General features: G+C 36.6%; 3 protein-coding genes and 1 pseudogene across 12 annotated transcripts; 3 read left to right on the plus strand and 1 right to left on the minus strand.

Annotated features, from left to right (window-relative positions):
* Positions 1-768: 768 nt before the first annotated feature.
* Positions 769-6,498, plus strand: LOC111275544 (subtilisin-like protease SBT5.4). The gene is made up of 11 exons (XM_022860925.2): positions 769-940; positions 1,122-1,231; positions 1,332-1,429; positions 1,603-1,767; positions 2,340-2,448; positions 4,105-4,642; positions 4,740-4,837; positions 4,976-5,221; positions 5,295-5,409; positions 5,496-5,709; positions 5,798-6,498. The coding sequence occupies exons 1-11, from the start codon at positions 857-859 to the stop codon at positions 6,328-6,330; spliced, it is 2,310 nt and encodes a 769-aa protein (XP_022716660.1). The 5' UTR covers positions 769-856; the 3' UTR covers positions 6,331-6,498.
* Positions 6,499-7,371: 873 nt separating this feature from the next.
* Positions 7,372-8,938, plus strand: LOC111275543 (uncharacterized; annotated as a pseudogene). The gene is made up of 2 exons (XR_016333620.1): positions 7,372-7,584; positions 8,001-8,938. The product of XR_016333620.1 is annotated as an uncharacterized LOC111275543 (transcript).
* Positions 8,939-9,341: 403 nt separating this feature from the next.
* Positions 9,342-15,362, minus strand: LOC111275542 (protein DNA-DAMAGE INDUCIBLE 1-like). 5 transcript variants are annotated; one of them, XM_022860922.2, is made up of 16 exons: positions 13,804-15,362; positions 13,606-13,724; positions 13,492-13,524; positions 13,073-13,200; positions 12,675-12,900; positions 12,393-12,458; positions 12,156-12,218; positions 12,018-12,062; positions 11,648-11,709; positions 11,265-11,358; positions 10,937-11,029; positions 10,770-10,839; positions 10,554-10,624; positions 10,079-10,133; positions 9,815-9,840; positions 9,342-9,644 (listed from the first exon to the last, which is right to left on the minus strand). In XM_022860922.2, exons 2-16 carry the CDS (start codon positions 13,669-13,671, stop codon positions 9,516-9,518), a joined length of 1,227 nt encoding a protein of 408 aa, XP_022716657.1. In that variant the 5' UTR covers positions 13,672-13,724; positions 13,804-15,362; the 3' UTR covers positions 9,342-9,515. The 5 variants fall into 5 exon arrangements, 4 of the variants coding, with proteins under 4 accessions (XP_022716657.1, XP_022716658.1, XP_089610532.1 ...); XR_016333619.1 differs by lacking the exon at positions 9,815-9,840 and having other exon boundaries at positions 10,079-10,256; positions 13,804-15,179; XM_022860923.2 differs by lacking the exon at positions 9,815-9,840.
* A 496-nt stretch (positions 15,363-15,858) lies between these two features.
* On the plus strand, positions 15,859-22,592 carry LOC111275541 (enhancer of mRNA-decapping protein 4-like). Of its 5 annotated transcripts, none has more exons than XR_016333618.1 (12): positions 15,859-16,778; positions 16,918-16,967; positions 17,067-17,223; positions 17,308-17,532; positions 17,726-17,854; positions 18,177-19,805; positions 20,195-20,554; positions 20,629-20,789; positions 20,889-21,059; positions 21,343-21,507; positions 21,676-21,801; positions 22,056-22,592. XR_016333618.1 is itself a non-coding variant. In XM_089754404.1 (12 exons), exons 1-12 carry the CDS (start codon positions 16,083-16,085, stop codon positions 22,362-22,364), a joined length of 4,158 nt encoding a protein of 1,385 aa, XP_089610530.1. In that variant the 5' UTR covers positions 15,859-16,082; the 3' UTR covers positions 22,365-22,592. The 5 variants fall into 5 exon arrangements, 4 of the variants coding, with proteins under 4 accessions (XP_089610530.1, XP_022716653.1, XP_089610531.1 ...); XM_089754404.1 differs by having other exon boundaries at positions 20,629-20,748; positions 21,655-21,801; XM_022860918.2 differs by having other exon boundaries at positions 20,629-20,748.
* Positions 22,593-22,662: the final 70 nt, after the last annotated feature.

A 22,662-nucleotide genomic window follows, 5' to 3' on the forward strand; every position in this document is an offset into this window, starting at 1 on the left:
ACTATATTTCAAACTATTTTTTTTCTAAGAGCTCAATACATTGTACATTAAATTTTAATTTTCATGCTATAATGGTGATTTTTTTTTTCTTTTAAGAAGCAATTAGGTGGGTTAAATTTAGTAAAGAGATTCAAAAGTAATAAAAAAAATTATGCTAATTTGTTATGAAAATAAGAAAATGTTCACCATAGTGTATATACATTCCCTCAATGCAACTTTCTTTATTCATCATGTAAAACTTTTTAGAAATGCTCATGCAAACACTTTTAGGATTCTTGCTTTTTATATAATACCCCTTTAAAGCAAACTTTTTAGAATTTGTTTCTTTTGAAAAAAATTATTAAGAAAAGAGGTACAAATTCATTGGACTGTTTGAAGGTTTGAACACATCCAATCAGATTTGGGTTTTGATATACACAATTTGCAAATATTTATGGAATTTTCAAAGATTTATATACCAAAAAAAATATATTTTTTTGGATATGAAGAGAGTCCAACACATGTATACTACTATACTCAATTACCCAATTAGGGCCTAATTAAATACAAAAAAAAAAAAAAAAACATATAAAAAGAATTCCAACCAAATCACAACTGTAACAAATAAAATGTAATCCGAATGAATAATTTTAAAATTCTTCCTCTTAAATCAATCCATTCCCTAAAAAGTTGCTTGCAAAATGGGAGAATTCTATAGCTATCCGTTATCAAAGGCAAGAAGCAAATTTGTTTCCAAAAACAAGCAAAAACAGAGCTTAAAAACAGGGGAAAGCAGAGTCCCTTTACAACACTTCTCTTCTTTAACAAGAGAGTTTAGCAGGAGAAGAAGGGGGGAGATATCTCTAAAGCCAAAGCAATGAGGCTTTCAGTTCTTTCGTCTTTGCTTTTACTAGTCCTTCTTTTCTCTCTTTTGCAGACTCCAACTTTTGCTGTCAAAAAGGCAAGCATCTTCAGTTATTAGTTTTCTCTTTAAATGCTACTGAAAATTTTAGTATGTTTGCACAAGTTTCATTGATTCTTACTGCCAATACTAATTCTGGGTTTATCTTAAAACTCCAAGTTTCAATCTTTTTTTGCTCAAAATGTAGATGTGTTTGATTGAAATCTCTTCTCTGTTGCAGTCTTACATAGTGTACTTAGGAGGACATAATCATGGTCTAGAGCCCACATCGGTTGACCTTGATCATGTCATAAATTCTCATTATGAATTGCTGGCTTCCTTGGTGGGAAGGTATAGAATTTGATGATAACATGGAAAGATTCTATGTTTTTCCTTTTAAATGAAGAACCAACTGCATTTTAATGCCATTTGTTTCAATATATTTTTGCAGCACTGACACAGCAAAAGAGAAAATATTTTACTCATATACTCGAAACATCAATGGTTTTGCTGCTATCCTGGATGAGGAAGAAGCAGCACAGATTGCAAGTAAGAAGCTCAATTTCATGTTTTTTTATTACTAAGTTCTCACTGTTCTAATGCCAACTCTATGCAACTCTCTTTCAAGTTTCTGTCTCTGTTTGCTCTGTTTTTCCTTTATTCTGCTCTCTCTAATCTCTGAATCATTAATGTTGATAAATGTTTGTTCTTGATCAATGTAGATCATCCAAATGTTGTGTCCGTTTTCTTGAACAAAGGAAGAAAACTGCATACGACACGATCATGGGATTTCCTCAGATTAGAGAAGGAAGGAGTCATCCTTTCTGGTTCTCTCTGGAAGAAATCAAGGTTTGGTGAAGATACAATTATTGGAAACCTTGATACAGGTACAGTTTGCAACAATTTTGTTAATTTTCGAATTTTTTTTCTACTTTTCAATCTCATAGTTGGAAATTGAACGATTCCTTTTCATTTTTGCATGAAATTTTGAGGGGTTTGATTTGATGTGTGCATGTTTAAGCACAACTCATTTCATCAAATGACTCTTGAAGTTGACTATGATATTCTGCTAGTTCTTGTATTATTATTTTGACTTAATCATAAGTAAAGTGTTTTCTACGTATTCTATAAGTAAATGATTTTTCAATGATTTCAATTTCCTGAAGTCATGTTAATTTTAGTGTTAAAACAAAAATAGATTGATCAAAAACAGCTTTTGCTTGAAAGACCAGCTTTTTGATTAATCTGCAGATATGTAATCATATGTTCAACATATATCAATCTGACAGTGGTAGGGTCAAATAGCAAATAATTTTTGACTATACATTCATGCTTTTGCCTCCTTTTCCGCTTTGTATATTAATATGTGTGCCACTGTTTTCTTGTCAATTGCCATCACGTTTTAACATATTTTGGTGTAATGTAATACTTTTTTGTTTGGTGATGGGTTGTGAAATAGGTGTTTGGCCGGAATCGAAGAGCTTTAGTGATGAAGGGATGGGACCGATCCCATCAAGATGGCAAGGATCCTGTCAGGATGACACAGCTGATGGAGTTCGTTGCAACAGGTTCATTCTTTTTTCAAACTTCCTGCCAATTTTCTCCATAAAAGGACTGAGATGATTAATCATTAATGGTATCCTACTTGTCATTGTTCAAAGAGTTGATGTTATTTACCTTTACTGAAGCTTCATTTTGCACTCTACTGCAAAATACCATTACTCTTGAGGAGTGGATATCAATAAACTGCTGCCAAATCCCAAAATGCTTGTTTTCAAAAATGACTTTTCTCCTTGCCAAATTAGGAAATTTAAGTTTTTACTGAGAATCAGTTTCTAAAATTATTGTCCTTTGCAAAAATTTATTCTGCATATAATGTAAATTCATCAAGACCACGTTTAAATATGCAATAGCAACCTCAGTTATGAGGTAAAGTTTGAAAGGAAAGGGCCCTTTCCTTAAAGTTTTTCTAAAGTTGTGTAACTGACCCTCTTTTTTTTGGGTGTGGACTGGTAGTGGAATTCATACGTGAATCTCACATTCTTTGAGTTTTTGAACAGTAAATTAAAATTTATTCCCTATTTGTATATATTTTTTCTTGTTCCTGATTATATCTTAATTTGCCTCTAAAGGATCATATACAATCTCTTTGACTTCAGAAATTCATGTTAATTGCTTGTTTAATGAGTCGGAAGATTCCTTTGGTAATGATTTTTTCATTTTCACACCACATGCTTATTATTTGTGTTGACAATTAAGTTTGCAATTTGTTATCTTGGATCTGGCTGCATTAATTTCAGTAGCTTGAACCCTTGAATACTTGCTTGTCCATCATCCTTTAATAGTTAATTACTAGGACAAGCATAGGTATTTGAAAAATGACATGTTTTGTAAGAATAGAATACCAGTGATTCCTGCTGTCTTCTGCATGCACATGGCTTGATTGTATGTTGGTAAAACCATTGCTTCCTGGTTTAAAACATCTCGTTAGGCATTTAATTTCTTCTCTTAATACTAGTATGGTATTAACATCAAGATTAAATCTCATCATCCATGTCATTCTAATACCTTAGATAAAGTACAGGTGGCAGCTATGTCAATTTGATATACTTTTGTATCATAACAAAGTGATAAAGTTTTTTAATCATTGATTGTTGTAGGGATAAAGTGATGGCCAAAATTTTTCTTTCTCAATAATAAATTCATAAAAGTAACAATAAGGAAAAAAAAAAGCATTCCCTTATATTGAGATTAGAAAGATTAAAAAAAGCAAAAGGGAATATGGACAGTTCCTTTTTACTGTGGTTTTCTAAAATCCATTTGAAGGTCCCTTTATTTTCCGATTGATTCTCTCCACCATCCCTTTATTCATTTTTTTTTCTGATCCTGATGTTGACCATAGAAAGCATAAAGGGAAGTGTCTATTGTGCCACCCTTTTTATCCTCTTATTTATGCAAAACAATGTTTTCTCTAGTTAAAAGTTAATATTAACTTCCACTGCTGCTGTGGGCTTGTTGGGCTATAGAGAGTGAAGCAATGGAACTGATGAGAAATTCCACTATGTGAAATAGTTGCAAACAGCATCATTTGCAATTTTTTTTTTTTAATATTTATATATATTTCCGATTTCAGACCCTTTGCATTAGCTTAAGGATGATTTGGGTAACAGCTGCATGGTTAGCTTTGCTTCTCATACGGTGCAATTCTTATGCTAAAAATGCAGGAAGCTGATCGGAGCAAGGTACTTTAACAAAGGTTATGAAGCTTTCCTTGGTGGTAAACTCAACGACACCTTCAAGACCGCACGGGACCATGAGGGCCATGGTTCCCACACCCTATCAACAGCTGGTGGCAACTTTGTTCCTGGAGCTAGCGTATTTGGTTATGGAAATGGAACTGCAAAAGGAGGATCACCTAAAGCCCGTGTGGCTGCTTACAAAGTATGCTGGCCTCCCATCAACGGCAGCGAGTGTTTTGATGCAGACATCATGGCTGCCTTTGATGCTGCTATAAGCGATGGTGTTGATGTGCTTTCTGTGTCATTGGGTGGTGAAACAGCTGAATTTTTTGAAGATGGGCTTTCAATTGGAGCCTTCCATGCTGTCAAGAAAGGCATTTCTGTGGTTTTATCTGCTGGCAACTCTGGACCAACTCCAGGAAGTGTATCAAATGTGTCACCCTGGATGTTTACAATTGGTGCTAGCACACTTGACAGGGAGTTCACAAGTTATGTTGAACTAGGCAACAAGAAGCACCTCAAGGTACGTATTCTATTTAAATAAGACTTAAGATCATATATTTAACACGTTCACCAACCTTTACATATTTATTATATGTTCTTATTGTATCCGCTGCCAGGGAGCCAGCCTGGCTTCTGCAACCTTGTCATCTAGGAGTTCCTATCCACTGATCAGTGCTGATAAGGTGAAAGCAGCCAACACATCAGCTGCAGACGCGTAAGATTCACAATTCCACTCCATGCTTATAAATCATTATTCTGCATTGAAATTTTACTAGATAAGTTACGTTGGTTTCACTCGTAGTATATAATTTTAACAAAACCGTATATACTGATTGCTTGTGCTTTTGTGCAGTATCCTCTGTCTGCCTGGGACACTTGATCCTAAAATGGTTAAGGGGAAGATTTTAGTCTGTCTTCGAGGAATCAACGCAAGAACAGACAAGGGAAAGCAGGCTCTTCTTGCTGGTGCGGTTGGAATGATTCTTGCAAATGATAAGAACAGTGGAAATGAAGTCATAGCAGATCCTCACTTGCTACCAGCTACACACATAAATTTCACTGATGGTGCTACTGTTTTTGCATACGTTAACTCAACCAAGTAACTCTCTTACTTTCTACTTGAAGTTTTATTGCTTCACTAGCAACTCATTCTGTTTATGACCATGTATCAGGAACCCTACAGCATATATAACTCCCGTGAAGACAGAATTGAATACAAAGCCTGCTCCATTTATGGCTTCTTTTTCTTCTAGGGGACCCAATTTGATTGAGCCATCAATCCTCAAGGTTAATTTGCAATGACAATTCATCAACCCTTTGGTTTGGCATGTATTTCCAATTAGCATTTCTAATTTTTCTAATACCGGTTTCAGCCTGATATAACTGCACCAGGAGTGAGCATCATTGCTGCTTTCACCGAATCAGTTGGTCCGACTGAAGAAATATCTGACAAGCGTAGGATTCCTTTCACTTCACAGTCTGGAACTTCCATGTCATGCCCACATGTGTCTGGTATTGTTGGCCTACTCAAGAGTCTCCACCCTGATTGGAGTCCAGCGGCAATAAAATCTGCAATCATGACCAGTGGTACAAGCTTTTTTTCTTCTTTCAAGTGATTCATTTGTTGTACGTCCTAAAACCTTCCTAACGTTTCAACTCCAAATCCCATTTGCAGCACGAACAAGAGATAACACTGAGCAGCCGATGCTTGATTCAAGCAACAAGAAGGCAACTCCATTTGCTTATGGTGCAGGACATGTGAGACCAAACCGTGCAATGGATCCTGGTCTTGTTTATGACTTAACTGTTGATGATTACTTGAACTTCTTGTGTGCCCGAGGCTACAATCAAAGCATGATAAGATTATTCTCAGACAAGCCATACACTTGTCCAAAGTCATTCAGCTTAGCACACTTCAACTACCCTTCCATTTCAGTTCCTCAGCTCAGTGGGTCAACAACTGTTAGCAGGAAGGTTAAGAATGTTGGTTCACCGGGAACATACAACGCGCGTGTTAGATCACCTGCTGGAGTTAGAGTTTCAGTTAACCCTTCAAAACTAAAATTTGAGAAGATTGGTGAAGAGAAGAAATTCGAAGTGACATTCAAGACAAGGACTAATGGACAGCTTGCAGGCTATGTATTTGGGCAGTTGATATGGTCTGACGGTCAACACTATGTCAGGAGTCCTCTCGTGGTTAAGCACTAGCAGATCATTTGGGGGTGAAGGTGAAGTGAGGTCAGTTGGGGTTTGAATTGATCATTATTCTCATTCCATTCTTTGGGAAAACTAAACAGGAAAAATGCCAATTGTAATGACATTTCTAGTAGCAAATAAGAGATTAAATAGAAGGATGATTCCTATTTTGGTTGTTTAGATTTTTTTTCTTAATTAAAAATTTGACTGCATAAAAGTGAACCTGTTTTTTTTTCCTATTCTCAAATTCTTTCTCAAAGAAAGCCTAATCTCAGCGCACTTGTTTTAACATTATACACCACCGTTTGTGGAGATTTTAAATTCTATCAAGCTTAAAAAGCTTTATGGAAAATATAAATCCGACGGTTAGTGTAATTGACATTGACTTACAAATTAGCGTGTATGATTCATATAAATTCGTAAGGTATTAATTTTTGGTTTATATAAATCCAAAGGTTAGTATAATTGACTTTGAGCTATAAGTTACAGTTGTAAGGTATTATTTTTTTTTATCTATTAAATCTCATGATTTTTTTTTTATTCTCAATATTGATTCTCGATACACAATTAATGGTAAAATTCATCACTACTCTCTATAATCATAATATTTTTTTTTTATTTTAATAAGAATTTATTATTTTCGAATCTTAAAATCAATTTTAATTTTAAATATCATGATTTATATTAATTTATAAGATATTATTTATTATAATTTATTGAATCTTACAATTTTGTCTCTTGCAAAATATTTCAAAAATTAAAGATAATAGAAGTATTTATATCTTGACTTTAATAACCTGTCGACGTCGGATTCATAATTCCTCTTTTAAGATCTCGATACTACGACGCAGCATTTCTATCTGGGATCACCTTTCATCCCTAGCGTGGGCAATGGCCCAGTTACAACCGATTTTCAGTCTGTGTTTGCCTCCAGGCCTTTGGGCCAATAATCTTCAGGAGATGAAAGGAGTCCTTTCATGGAAGCCCAACACAATAAAGGACAGTTTTGCAAGGACACTAGGACACAAAGTCGAGGGTTTTAGTTTAGGTTTTAGGGCGTCGACGCTTGTTCGCAAATCTTTCTCCTGTCTGGTTGCCGCCACTTCTCGACGTCTCTTCTTCCAGCCAAGATCCACCAAGGCTTCTCCCCTTTAAAAAAGAATCTACTTTTCAGTGTACCCAACTGCCCTTATTCTCTTTTGAGGACGAAATTATCCTTTGAAATCCAGTCCAGCCGCCACCCATCTCTTCTAACTTCTTCTCCAGGTCAGTTCAACGTTTTATTTCTTCTATTTCTTCTTTTCCCAGTTTCATGTTTCGAGAAAAAAAAACTTTTTTTTTGGAAACAAAGAGTCGTGATGGTTATGTCTAATTCATGCTTGAATTATGTTGTTTTTTATATATATTTTTTAATGTTGGGATTGGTTTTTTTAGTCTTAGGGACTACTCTTTTATCTTATTGATTGATGCATTTGTGAGTGTAAATGGATTTAGATTAAGTATTAAATCTAAGGGTGCCATTAACATTGTTCTTGTTGGGGTAATTATTGTTTCCATTACTAGTATAACTTCTTGATGTTATGATTTTATCATTTGCTACTGCTATCATTTTTTTTTCTATGAATAAGTCTAATTTGAACTTCAATCATAGCTTGAACTTGTTGCAATTTGTTTTCATTCAGACTCCGACTAGCTTCTGTTGAAGTAACAGAAATATGTATACTGGAGCACCCACCACCATGGAGATTGAAACGGTGCCTTCTAAACCTAAACCTGAATCCAATTCATTGCCCCCAAAGCCAAAATTTGAGCCTTTGAAGGCTCATGAGATGTCAGACGGTCGAGTCCAGTTTAGAAAGGTCTCAGTTCCACCTCATCGGTATTCACCTCTCAAGAAATACTGGATGGATATCTATACTCCAATTTATGAACAGATGAAGATTGACATCCGTATGAATCTCAAAGCTCGGAAGGTTGAATTGAAAACGAGACCAGACACACCAGATGTTAGTAACCTCCAGAAGTGTGCAGACTTTGTCCAGGCTTTCATGTTGGGTTTTGATGTTGCGGATGCCATTACTCTTTTGAGGTTGGATGAGCTATATGTGGACTCCTTTGAGATCAAGGATGTCAAGACACTTAGAGGAGAGCACTTGTCTCGTGCCATAGGAAGGCTGTCCGGGAAAGGTGGTAAAACAAAGTTTGCTATTGAGAATGCTACAAAGACTAGGATTGTCATTGCTGACACCAAGATTCATATACTGGGATCTTTTGCCAACATCAAGATTGCAAGGGATTCTCTTTGCAGCCTCATTTTAGGTTCCCCTGCTGGGAAAGTTTACTCAAAACTTAGACAAGTTACTGCCAGATTGGCAGAAAGGTTTTGATCGTTGTTATTTGTATTATGCATGGGATTTTGTTCTCAGAGTTATGGATTTTTTTGGTCATCCACTGTGAAACCAAAAACAAAATGAAAGACAAGATCAACAGGATAGAGTATTCTTTGCCTCTTTGGAGTGTAATTTGGCATGAAATTTTTACAGAAGCAATGAGTGAATTTTCTGGAAACTACCTTTATAATGTTTCTTTAAGAATTTTACAATGAAATTTATTCTACTGATGGTGGTGTTTGCATTCCTTGTGTTGTTACATTTTGCATTTTGGAATATGATCTATAAATTTCTCAGATGGATCGTTTCTTGGCTATTCAGATATTCATACGGGACAAACCTGGCATTACCTACCAAGCCAGACAGAAAATCATGGGAGTATTCTTTTTAGCAGCTATGGCCTTACTCTCACAAATTAGAGAGAACCTGAATTTTAAGAACTTGTCTAGAGGAAAGAAGTTTGTGTAACAACTAGAATAGATCTTAGTACTGCTAGTCAAGGATATGGCTATGGAAACTAGCACAGCAACACTATTGTTACTGAAATAAAAAAAAATCAGTTCTTTTCAATGGACTATATCACGTACAGAAATCTGCAGTTAAAGCAAAATTATTTACATATAGAGTTTCAACTGAGGAAATCGGAGTAGTTCCCATTTTTTTTTTTTTGAATTGCAACAATTAGTCAGTTGTGTACAAACAGTTCAATCAAATGGATATAAAGTACAGAATTTTTAATTTGTAAAAGTTTGTCATTGAATAACTGAAATCAACATTATTTCTAAGAATGAAGATTGCAAATCATCTTCAGCCTCCAAAGAGAATCCCAGCAGCCTGTTCTTCATTGCCATCACATAGTTTAAGAGCTTCTATCACCATTTCTCTTGCAAACCCCAGCTCAACAAGCTTTGCAACTTTGGCTTCAAAATCAGGTCTCTGAATTAAAAAAGCGAATTCTCAAATTTACACTAGTGATCAACTTGAAGATATATAGGAAAAGGAACAGAACCAACTTCCTCAGGTTATCAAATACAGCTTAGAGAAATTTTCTACAAAGAAGCTAGCAAGGAGTAAATGAATTGTTCAGAGCAGACACATGTATATACCTGTGTCACATCACCGCGTGCACCTCCTGGGAGCAAAGAAGAAAGAGAAGGAATGAAATTTGGAAGCAGAACAAGATTCATTTACATACAGCTTTAATAACACCTCTTCCAAATAATAAAATCTTGCTTAGGTAAAAAAACACAAACTACTACGGGAAATATGTACCAATCACTCAAACAATAAACTTGTATTTAAATGAATTTCTAGAAAAAAAGCAATAAGAAGCATGCCATGACAACATGAGTCAGATGCCGATTACTAACCAGAAGGTTGACCTCCCGATTGCACATTAGCATTCTCTGTTGTTTCAGTTTTTCCCTGAAGAATCACAAAAGATCAGTGCCAAAAAATGCTTCTCCACTACACAAAACAATGTAACACTTGGGGGATGTAGCTATATTCCCCACAAATATGGGCATTTGTGGAAGCCACATAATTCTTCTGTGAGACAAAATTTCAAGGTAGAAAAGACTCAGAAAATGAATAAAAATTGCAGACTGGGGTAGCTCGGCAGTTGTAGACATGAAACTTATTTCAGCAAACTATACTAACGTAGCAATCAATTTTGAGGGGAATGGATGCACAGCAGCTGATAAGGTGAAACAACTTATTGATTTATAGTATTTGTGTTCAAAGTAGTCTATAGAACAAAATTTATAAATTTATAGTCATTTATTAGAAAACATGCACAATTGAATCAAGTTAAACCCTTCTGTAGCAGATGGATAAAAGACTTACAGCAGCTCCAGAGCTGGATGCTTGCTTCGAATACTTTTCTTCATCAAGGAAGCGAGAAGGAATGTCCTTTTCTGAGAAGAGTAAATACTAGGTTAACTTCCATTGTACGAAAAGAAATTCAGTAGCACAAATTCATGAAAGAGATTGACACCAATGACCACATGGTAATTGGTAACTTTGAAACACTTGCATAATATACTGATTAAAGTCACCAACCTTGCAAAAATGGTACAGAAACCTCTCCTCCTCCTACTCTAAGAACATTCTCCTTCAAATCAATAATACACTGTACAAATGTGCCCAAGTAAGGATTATGCAAACTTAAAGAATGTAGGCACTAAATTGGATGGATCCATCATTACATTTAGCAGAGGTGAAGCTACCTGGTGTTTACGCAGCATATCCAATCCAAAGAGAAACTCCATATTGGGAGAGTCCAAGACCAAGAAGGAGCACGGATAAAATATATTTCCGATCTACAATAACATAAGAGAAACCAAGAGTTGGATGCAGCATTAACCATAATGACTAAGTGTATGTTCATATCACCAATTATTAGCATGTCACATAAGATGATAAAAGACAATTATAAAATAATAAACAAGACATAGGATGAGGATTATTTATTAGATAAATTTCATATAAAAGCAAACAAAAAGGATAAAGAAAATTACACATAATGTTATACTAGAAAACCAATACACATTCTACCTTGATTGGAGCAACATGTATTCGTCCCAGTATCTCTGATTGGCCAACTCCATGAGCAATACCTTTATATCTTTGATCTAAAAGCCTCAGCAATCTGGAGGGGACAACACCAGCACAGCAAGATAAATGCTCTCGATCTTAAAAGTCTTTTGAAGTGACAAATATAATTGCATGACTAATAAAAGAATGAAAAGAAAAAATTCAATCAACAGAATACCCCCTTTTCAAGAAGCCAGACAATAATGTCAATTACAAACCCCCCCACATTTTCTCCATGTAAGAAAGGAGGGAGAGGAATATTTCAATAATTAACTCAATTGTTCTATGATAACTTATATGGCAAAGGGATTTGTTATATATGCAAAAAAGACAATAGTACATACCCACATCGCTCAGCACAGCTTTTTGAAATTATTGTTGACTGTGCACCACTATCAACAAATGCCTAAAAAAGAATGATAAAGTAACAAATTTAATAAACTTATAAGAGTCCAATATCAACATCAAGGCATATGTGACAGAACAATATTACGATAATGCAGAATCTCAACTAAAACATTATAATAAACAACTGGAACAGAGTTTCTTAGAAGGTACAAAGGAAAGGAAAGGATAGTCCCATGATGTAAATTGTTCTGAGAAGTAAAGGAGAACATATTGCAAAGGGTATGAATTATGATAGAACCTATAGGCTACAATCACATAATGATGACCCTTGTGCAATATAAATACAGGACCAGGCATTGTCTTTACCTTCAATGGGACACCATTAACCTCCATATCCACGTACAACATAACCTGATTAGTATGACAAGAAACATTACATTCTTAAAGGGAAGAAAGTAATAAAATTTAATAGGTACACTTCATGAGGGAAACAAGCCTACATACCACCCTTGCAAAACCTTCAGGATTATATTCCAAGGCAGCAGCCCAGTTCTCATCAATCCCTTTCTGCATCACAATATTGTAAAAGGTCAAAAAACCAAGAGATCATATTGTCCAGAATAATGAGTGATAAGTATGGAGATATAACAACCTTTGTCAAACCATAGATTAACATGACACATTTCAAATGCAAACAGGTTCCAATTAAGTTAGGTTAGTATAATGTTGCAGAAAACTAACCTGCCGAATGGCAGCTTCAATTTTCCTTTGTGCTTCAACATCAAAGGGATCAGCCTGAAGAAGAGCCTGTGGAGCAAAATCAAATAAATTAGTATCAATCACAGAGATGTCAGGACAACATAATTTTATCATAAGTATGATTAAGCTCTTTTAGAATTTAGAAAGTTCTCCATAATTTTATCAAATTGTGATATAACAAAGCAAAACACAGAGTAGTGAGGTACATATGACCACTGATTCACAACCAACTATAGGCAAAGAAAATTAGGAGAAGCTACTTACAATCTCCTCCTCCTCTCGTCGTCGCAATTCAGATCTTTGTTGATGACGTGCTCGCAGAATCTCCTGCAGTTTGTTGAGATCATTTCCAACAACAGCTTGTGCAAGTTCAGGGTCAGTCTGAAATAGTTGTCCAATCAGATTAGAATCACGTCGAATGTGTTGCTGGAAAGCTCCGGGGTTCACAGCAGATCCATCGGGTTTGAAGCTCAAATCATTGGCAGATGCACTGCAATGATTCATATTTTATCAATCAACAAAAAAGTATAAAAGAACTTTCCAGGAAATAAAGATACAGGAAAAAAAGTCACTTTAAAATCTAATAATAAGCATCCACGCCAGGTCAGTGATATTTCAAAAGATCAGAAGAAAATGAAGCAATTGGATAGCAATGCATTTACCTAGAAGCAGCATGGGAGACCATCATAACTAAATCATCATCCTTAACACCCAATGCACTCAATTTCTCAGAGTTGTTCATTTCCCTCCCATTATACAGCAGTTGCTGCTGCTGTAATGGCACCGTAGTCTGCCCATAAACCGAAACAAGCTCTAACCAATCAGCATAAGCTTAGCTCCACAGTCAACTCTCAAAACTCCAAAATTTATAAAGGAAGCTTCTTTTTTATGAAAGAACAGGAAAAAATTGAATCTTTTATGAACTAACATAAGTTAATATATCTCAATAATTGACTTCCAAAAACCCGAAACCCTCGGAAGAAAACTAAAGAAAGTAAAAGCAAAACGCTCCAAGCTAACCCCAAAAGGATTAGCTTATTTAGAAACGAAGCACATATAACCAAGGATACTGATTTCTTACCTCCACTTCCAGCAAAGCTTTCAAATTTTCAACCTATTAGAAACAAAGGGAAAAAATCAGCAGAGCAATAGAAATTTAGAATAAATATAAAGAACGGATAAAAGGGTACTTAACAGTTTCATGAGGATCAACATCTAGGCTAAGGATCTGTTCATCTGCCGTCATTACAGTAATTTTCATCCTGGCCTTGGCTTTGGATCTTTTTTTTTCCTGCGTGTGGTTTCTCTAGTAGCCTGTTGGGTTTAATTTAATGTACGTGTGAAGGTTAATAATAAGTAGAAGCAGTAACATAAAGAAAGGAGAGGACTTTACCTTGTCTCACTTGGACTTGCGTTGCTTCCTTATTAAGGAGTTTCTGTTCTGTTCGGTTTTTAACTTGGTGTCGAAGATGAGAAACAGATGCAAATGATTGTCTACATTGCGGAGTACAATTAACCGCTGACATGGCATCATGTTATTGGTTGTATTGTTCAGTAATACTATAAGTAGTATATTATTGGGTTTGACCGTGAGGTAGCAAACAGTCATTAGATGGGATGAGATGTAGAGTCCGGGTTCTAATCTAAACCTTTTCACCTCTTGAGTTCACAAATGTAGCTGGCTTTGAAGTGAGTTGGGACTTGGGGTGCACTATTGGGTTGCTTTGTCAAAGGTCGAACTTAAGAGTTAGTTCATGTTCTCGTATGAAAAGTAATTTAAATACAATTGAAACCCCATACAATTGTAAAATTTGACCCCTAACACTCCTTTTAGAGTATCCCCTCCATAGACTTTCACTGATTCTTACCTTTTGAGCGTTCGCATAAAAGCTTGGGTAGGGCATAGAGGATCTCATATGAATCTTAGGCCAATGCAATAAGTGAAAGCAATTGTCTCACTAATTTTTTCTATTCATGCAGATAAGAATAAAGAATCAACTTTTAATCTACTTTAAAGAAAAACAAGAAGGAAATATTTGAGTACAGTGTTCACAGTTTGTTAAGTTCGGTGGTGTAGTTGTTTTGAGATGAGACAATGGAACACGCATCAATCAATTGATTAAAAAGTTGAGAACTTTGATGCATTTGTTGGCAATGGTGGCGTCAAGCCAACCAATCTTCAATCTTTGTCTGTAAAAATGATTCAAATTTGATACTCAAAATATCAATTCACAAAAAAAAAAATTATAAAAAAAAACAAAATTCAAGAACCATCATACCACATTACGAACAAAAACAAATAATAATAGAATTAAACTTCATAAACCCCAACAAAGAACAATTTCAAATGGCAATTTCCAATTACAATATGAAATTAAAAACAATAAAGAAAAAAAAAGCCTAGAATTTATAAAGGAGGAGCAGCACCATAACCCAAGAAAGGCCTTCCACAACAAGAGAGTTTAGGATTACAATCCTCATGCAATGTATCCTTGAGCTTGTGAAACCCATTCTTGAAGACCCCAAACCCAAACAAAAAGCCAATCAACACCACCACCAGAATCAGGCACGTGCACAGCATGCACACTCTGCTCCCACAACACATCTTTGCACAAAAAAAGAAAACTTTCTGTTCGGGGTTTTTGGTTTCAGGTCCTTAGGAAGAGAAAGAAAGAGATATGTGAAGAGAGGAGTGGGAAAGGGGAGGTTTTTGGATCTGATTCTGAGAGAAAAACGTGGAGTGAAGGGGAAAGTGGACTGCTTGAAAATAGTTGGACGTTAGGGGGGGATTGAAATTGAATTTGTTGGCGTTGGCTGGCTTAAAAGGTAAGCAAAGGGGAGATTTAATTTTTAAAAGATTGGGAGATAGATTCTTTATTAACTACAAATCTCATCCAACAAGAGAAAATCAAAAACTTCAAATCCCATTTTAAGTTTGGCATGATGATCCATAAAACGATTCGAAAGTAACTTTGCTTATAAAGAGTGAATTTTTGGATTTTGGATGGGTGTTCTCAGCTGATGCGGCTGAGATGAAGTTGGAGTTACGTGGGGTTTTGGCCTATCAGAGAAAACATTTTCAGGCTCAATCAAAGTTGTTGATTGTCATCCCTTAACTTTTTTTCTTTGAAATGGTTGTCTCCTTGATCATGCTTCACATGGAAAATTAAGCCAAATTATTGAGTTTTCAGACCCTAAACTATCAATCAAAGTGAAACCAAATTTTAATTTTAGTCTAAACTCCATTTATTACCGAAGCCTTTGCACTTTGGAGTATAGGGACATCCTTTCTACCTTGTTTTTTCAATGCCACACTTGATTTAAAAACTGAATTGAGTACTTATGGTAAAAGTATATCATTTCTTCCACCAAAAACAAAAAAGTAGTAAATATTTCCTCTTTAACCCCTTAAGCCTCTCCAAAGTCCCCACCTCTTCACTTCCAAGTCACCGTCATTCATATTCAGATGACTCTTCTCTTTCTTCTGCTCCTCCTCCTCCTTCTCCTTCTTCTTCTTCTTCAGCACTCTCAAAATTCTCTTCTGCTCTTCCTTTCTTTTCTCAGATCCTTCACTTCTGCAACAAAATACAAATACCCCATCTTTTCACTTGTATAAAGATCACATTTTTTCTCTCATAGAACCAAAAAGATCCTTCTTTTTTTCCTTGTGAGATGGCTTCAACAGGAAACCCAAATCAAAGCATGCCATTTGATATGCAGAAATTCTTCAAACCCACAATTTCAAACCCATCAACAACACCTACAAACAACCCCCCACCACAAAATCTCTCCTCTGCTTATCCTACACCTCCTTCTTCTTATCCTCCACCCTCTCCCCCTTTCTTTCACCCCCAGTATCACGAATTCTACATGCCTCCTTCCTCTACTCCCCTTCCAATTTTCCAAAACGCCCCACAAGATGTTAAATCCCTTTCCTTTCCTTCCCCTCCTCTTAGCCCCTACAATGCTGGTAACCACATTCTTGCCCTTATCAATTCCTCCCCCCAAAACCCAGATTTCCCCCCTCAAAATCAGCTTACTCAACGGCCGCAACCACCACCTGCAGAGTTTTTGGGCTCTGGGGGACCCAATGTGGGGCCTTTAAGGGTGCCAAGTTGCAAAGTGCCCAAGGGCAGGCGGTTATCAGGCACTCATGTGGCTTATGATATTGATACGAGGCTGTCCGGGGAGGTTCAGCGGCAGCTTGAGGCCACCCCCATAACAAAGTATGGTTCTAACCCTCAGCTGGTACTGGGCAGGCAGATTGCTGTTAATAAGTCTTACATTTGTTACGGCCTGAAAGGAGGCAGTATCCGTGTTCTTAATTTTAACACTGCATTGATGTCTTTGTTTCGCGGGCAAACCAAGGTTTTGCTCTTTAAATTTAGTAGCTTTTTGTAGTTGTGTGTTGGATTAAAATTTAAAATGAATGTGGTAATAGAATTGAGGTTAGGCTTTTTTTTTGCTTATTGTCTATTTATCCAAGTGACATTTTCTATTCTCTCAGAGGGTCACAGACATGGCTTTCTTTGCTGAGGATGTTCACCTTTTGGCTAGGTACTTTTCTTTCACCTTTTGGCTAGTTACTTTTCTTTCTTTAATTGGTAATTACACTGCATTTTCTTTATTGCATCTTGGTGATACACTTTTATGCAGTGTGAACCTAGAGGGACGGATATTTGTATGGAAGATATTCGAAGGTCCAGATGAAAAAGAAACGCCACAGATTACAGGAAAGATAGTTACTGCTGTTCAGATATTAGGAAACGAGGAATATGTACATCCACGTGTTTGTTGGCACCGGCACAAACAAGTAATGCAACTTTTTAATGCTCATCCTTAATGAGAGGGTCATTAGTGTTTTGGTGCCAACAAGTATTGCAATCTCATTTTGCAGGAAGTTTTGGTGGCTGGTATTGGAAAACACATTCTGAGAATTGATACTATGAAAGTTGGGAAGAGTGAAGCCTATTCAGCAGATGCACCTTCACCTCTGCAATGTCCTATTGACAAGTTGATTGATGGGATTCAGTTGATTGGTAAACATGATGCAGAAGTTACTGATGTGTCAATGTGTCAATGGATGATTACCCGCTTGGTTTCTGCTTCTACAGATGGCACGGTTTGTATTTTTACTTATCATTTCCTTATATTGATTTGTGGATATCTGTCTGGTCTCTTCATTTCATTGTGGTAGTGTCACGGAACTAAGAGCCTTGTTTTCTATTGGCTAGTGCTGAAATTTCATGTTGAATATATGAGTAAATGCAGTTATGTCTTGCATGCTTTACTTACAAGCTTATGTTATGCAACAGATAAAGATATGGGATGACCGCAAGGTGGTGCCACTAACAGTTTTGAGACCACATGATGGCCAACCTGTTTTTTCAGCTACATTCTTGAATGCACCTCACCGACCAGATCATATTATACTCATCACAGGGGTAATGATTGTCGTGTTCTCTCTCTCTCTCTTTCTCTCTCCTTATCACTGTGCCAGTATCATGCTTCTGCAGTTCTGCCTATTTGTCATGCACTGACTTGTTGATATAAAGTTTATAGTTGTGCAAATTCTTGTTGATCTGGTTGGTGTGACTTAGGGTCTATGTGTTTACCTCTTGACTTCAGTCTATTTTAAATGGGTTTCAATTTTTTCAAAAATTTAAATTCAGGGTTGTATTTCTGATTTACTTTTCCATGTGACAGTCTTATTGTTCTGATGAATAGCCATTTATCTTAGTTGGATTTTTTGACAATTTTTTCCAGGGGCCCCTAAATGAAGAAATCAAAATTTGGACATCAGCAAGTGAAGAGGGTTGGCTACTTCCAAGCGATACTGAAAAGTGGACTTGCAACCAGACATTAGTCTTGAAGAGTTCTGCTGAACCTCAAATTGAAGAAGCATTCTTCAATCAAGTTGTTGCATTATCTCAAGCAGGCCTTTTCTTACTTGCAAATGCTAAGAGAAATGCTATATATGCTGTACACTTAGAATATGGTTCATGTCCAGCAACAACATGCATGGATTACATAGCAGAATTCACCGTCACTATGCCCATGTTAAGTTTTACCTGGGGAAGTGATCTTCCAGATGAACATATTGTTAAAATATATTGTGTTCAGACACAGGCTATCCAGCAGTATGATTTGGAGTTATGCCAATGCATCCCACTACCACTGGAAAATACGGGCTTAGAGAAGTCAGATTCAAGTTTTTCACATGATGCAACAAACATTGAAGGCTTTGATGCTTTCGGTCCATCTGTAAATAATCCTTCCGAGTTACCCTTTTATGGTTCATTTCCCAAACCAAGTACACAAGTAAGTAGCTCTGAAAATTCAAAAACAGCATGGTATCCTTCAAGCCCACATTCTATCGAGGCAAGCACTGTACAAGAGTTTAATACTTCGAATATTGATTCTATATCTGCTCCTGCTGCTTTGGCATCAACAGCAAGTGATGCTGATATTGTTTGTGTTGCATCGCCACCACCACATCCTCCTAGTCCTAGGTTGTCTAGAAAGCCCTCTGGTTTTCATAGTCTAGCAAATAGCTTTGAGCCAACTTCCCAGCTTGGTGACCATGTTAGGAACCAACTGGTTACGGAGTATCCAGTTGACAGACAAATGAACACTTTTCGAGCAAATTTGTCTGCTATGCATTCATCAGAAGATGGTTTGAGGAATGATGAGAAGAAAATAATATCAAATGAGAAATCTAGTGCATGTAATCCGCCTATTATTTTCAAGCATCCAACTCATCTTGTGACTCCTTCTGAGATATTGATGTCTGCATCATCTTCTGAAACTACTAATGTCATTGAGGGAAAGAGTGAGGGCGGGGTGAACATTCAAGATGCGGTTATCAACAATGATATGCATAATGCTAAAGTGGAGGTAAAAGTGATGGGTGAAGCAAGATCTTCTCAGAACAATGAATTTGGTTCCCATGGAGGCTACCAAAATCAAAATTTTGAAAATAGAGAGAGATTCTTTTGTTCTCAGGCTTCAGATCTTGGCATTCAGATGGCAAGGGAGTGTTGTGCAATATCTAGGGATGCTTACATTGTTGACAAATCTCAGCTATCAGATGGTGTTGGTGCATCAGGTTCTCTTGTGCAACCTAATGTTGGTGAGGAAAAAATCCATGATTCCAGAAAAGATCTGTCTGAAAAGCTTTTGGAATCAGCCATACCTTCTTCATATATGCAATCACCAGCATCAGCAACAAAAGGCAAGAAGCATAAGGGGAAAAGTTCTCAAGCATCTGCTCACTCTTCTCCATCTTCAAGTGCTTTCAATTCTGCTGATTCTTACACCGAACGGGGAGGCAAGATACCCTTGACAGGTGCTGCATTTCCTCAAATTGTGGCTATGCAAGAGATGCTTAATCAGGTGATTGCCTATAGGCAGAAAATTGGAAGAAAAAAATGGTTACACCTGTATACATCTGTTTTATGTGCATTTTTTCTGTGTGGTAATAGTTAAATATGCTGGGGACCTACACTTGAGTATCTGTAATTGTCTTTAACAGTTTTCAATTGGGTTCATGATCATTGATGGTTTCATAATTTTGGTAAATTTAATTTAGCCCTTACATAAAAATTGACCCTTGTGCCTTTATTTGTTTATATAAAAATCGTTTATATAAAAATTGACCCTGATGCCCTTATATAATTATGAAATTGTCCCCTATGCTAATAAATTTTTGCAAACAAATGTAATTTAAAAGTATTTACCGCACCTTATATGGTATCTGACCGTGATTGCTATCATTCTTGCAGCTAATTGCCACACAAAAGGGAATGCAGAAACAAATGTCAAATATTGTCAATGTCCCTGTCACAAAAGAAGGCAAAAGACTAGAGGCAGCTCTAGGACGGAGCATTGACAAAGCCATTAAGGCCAACACTGATGCTCTATGGGCTCGATTTCAAGAAGAGAATACAAAAAATGAGAAATTGGTGCAAAAATGTACTCATCAAATAATGAGTTTGATCTCTAATTTTGTAAACAAGGACTTGGCGGTTATGTTAGACAAAGCAGTCAAGAAAGAATTAGCTGGGGTTGGACCAGCTGTGATTCGTACTATTACTCCTGCAATAGAGAAAACAGTAACTTCAGTAATCACTGAGTCCTTCCAGGTTAGACTTCTAAAGTCTAGTTCTTTTGCTAGAAAGCTGTCTTAGTGGAATCTAACTAGTCGTTTCTGTGACAGAGAGGGATTGGAGATAAGGCAGTGAATCAACTAGAAAAATCAGTTAATTCAAAACTTGAAGCTATAGTTGCCAGGCAAATTCAAGCACAGTTTCAAACTCAAGGCAGGCAAGCACTCCAGGTATGCACAATTTGACTTCACTCAGTTGAATAGCTGAAGAGGTATATTTTCTTTCTTTTGTTATAAGATAAAATTATTGTCATTTGGCATATTCCAGGCAATCTCTGGTCATTTGTTTATTTATTGTTTATTTTTCTTAGGAAGTTCTGAGGACAAGTGTGGAAGCTTTAATGATCCCTGCCTTTGAGATGTCATGCAAAGCCATGTTTGAGCAAGTAGATGCTACATTTCAGAAAGGGATGGTTGAACATACCAGTGCTGCTCAGCAACACTTAGTGTCTGCTAGTTCTTCTTTGGCAATTGCTTTAAGGGTATATTTCCTTTGTCACATATTCTATTTCACTAGAAGGCTGGTCATTTTTGTTCTTTTTCCAAGATTTATTTCATTTTAGCATTAGATGTTGTATAACTTAATGGTAAGGATTATTGGTGTGTGATGGTTCTCTTTGGCCATTTGTGGTAATATGCATTAAAGCATGCAAGGTTATTTGCTGCTGTAGAGCCCTTGTTCAATGTGTGTGTTGGTTAGTTAACTGTTGTTTTTCAAAAGTATTTTTGTATAATTTTCTCCTTCGAAATTTGTTGTAATTGTAGGATGCCATAAATTCTGCATCATCCATTGCTCAAACCTTAAGTGGAGAATTTGCTGATGGACAAAGAAAACTTCTAGCAATTGCAGCTGCTGGAGCTAACTCAAATGCAGTGAGTCCGATGGCTTCCCAACTTAGCAATGGACCTTTAGGTGCCATCCATGAAAAGGTATGTTTGTTACACCCATTAGCTTTGGTTTCTCTGCAAGAAGTTAACACTTAATAAACCTGCACTGCCAAGGTCAAAACTGGCTGTTCATATCACTTCTTTTTTTGTAAATGTTTCAGTTGGCTACTAACTATTTAATCTTAAAAGGACTTTCTATCCGTGCCTCAGGTTGAGGTGCCCATGGATCCAAAAAAGGAGCTATCAAAGTTGTTATCAGAATGCAAATATGATGAAGCTTTCACTATTGCCCTGCAAAGAAGTGACCTCTCTATCGTTGCCTGGTTATGTTCACAGGTATGCATTTAATATTTAACTGTAAAGATTATATGAAGTCTGAATCGACAATTTTGGCTGAGCTCTGCATGATTTCCAATTCATGTTGATTTTAGGTATCAAGTAGGCTATGTGACCATTGATCATTCCTCTTCTCATTCTCCTTACTCCCCCTACATTTTTCCCAGTGCTTCTTGTCTGAAATTTTGACTTGGAGCTTTTGGTTAAATGTCTTTGCAGTAGGTATGAAATCTTATTCTTTTGCCTTTTGCTAGGTTGATCCACGAAGCATTCTGTCAACCGCCACTTTTCCTTTGAGCCAAGGGGTGCTGCTTTCCCTCTTGCAGCAATTGGCGTGTGACATCAACAAGGACACACCACGAAAGCTCACATGGATGGTAGATGTGGCCACCGCTATAAACCCAGGGGACCAAATGATTGCAGTGCATGTGAGGCCTATTTTTCAGGATGTATATAAGAGAGTTCATGACCTGAGTAGCTCAGCTCTGCTTGCGGGTGCTGAACATGCAAGTATCCGTGCTCTATTTTGTGTCATCAACTATGTTCTAATGACTTGTAAATGATGAACACGAGGATTTTGGTGTTCTAATGACTTGTAAATGATGAACAAGAGGATTTTGGTAGTCACAAGATTGTACAAGTTTCTGGTTGTTTTCATGTAAGGAGGGAAGGGCCCTCTGCTTTTGGGGTACAGGAAAATTGGGTCCTGATTTCGTAATCCATAGAGAATTTGGAGTATAAGAAAGAATTCAACACTATTTCAGATTTATTATCTTTTTTATATTCTGCAACTCTCGCTCACATTTATCTTCTATCCCTTTAAGTTTTGGTTCCTTTTTTTTTTTTTTTTTTTTTATTTTG

Source organism: Durio zibethinus, chromosome 25, assembly GCF_047325235.1.
Source record: "Durio zibethinus cultivar Kanyao isolate XHJ-2024 chromosome 25, ASM4732523v1, whole genome shotgun sequence".
Lineage (NCBI taxonomy): Eukaryota > Viridiplantae > Streptophyta > Magnoliopsida > Malvales > Malvaceae > Durio > Durio zibethinus.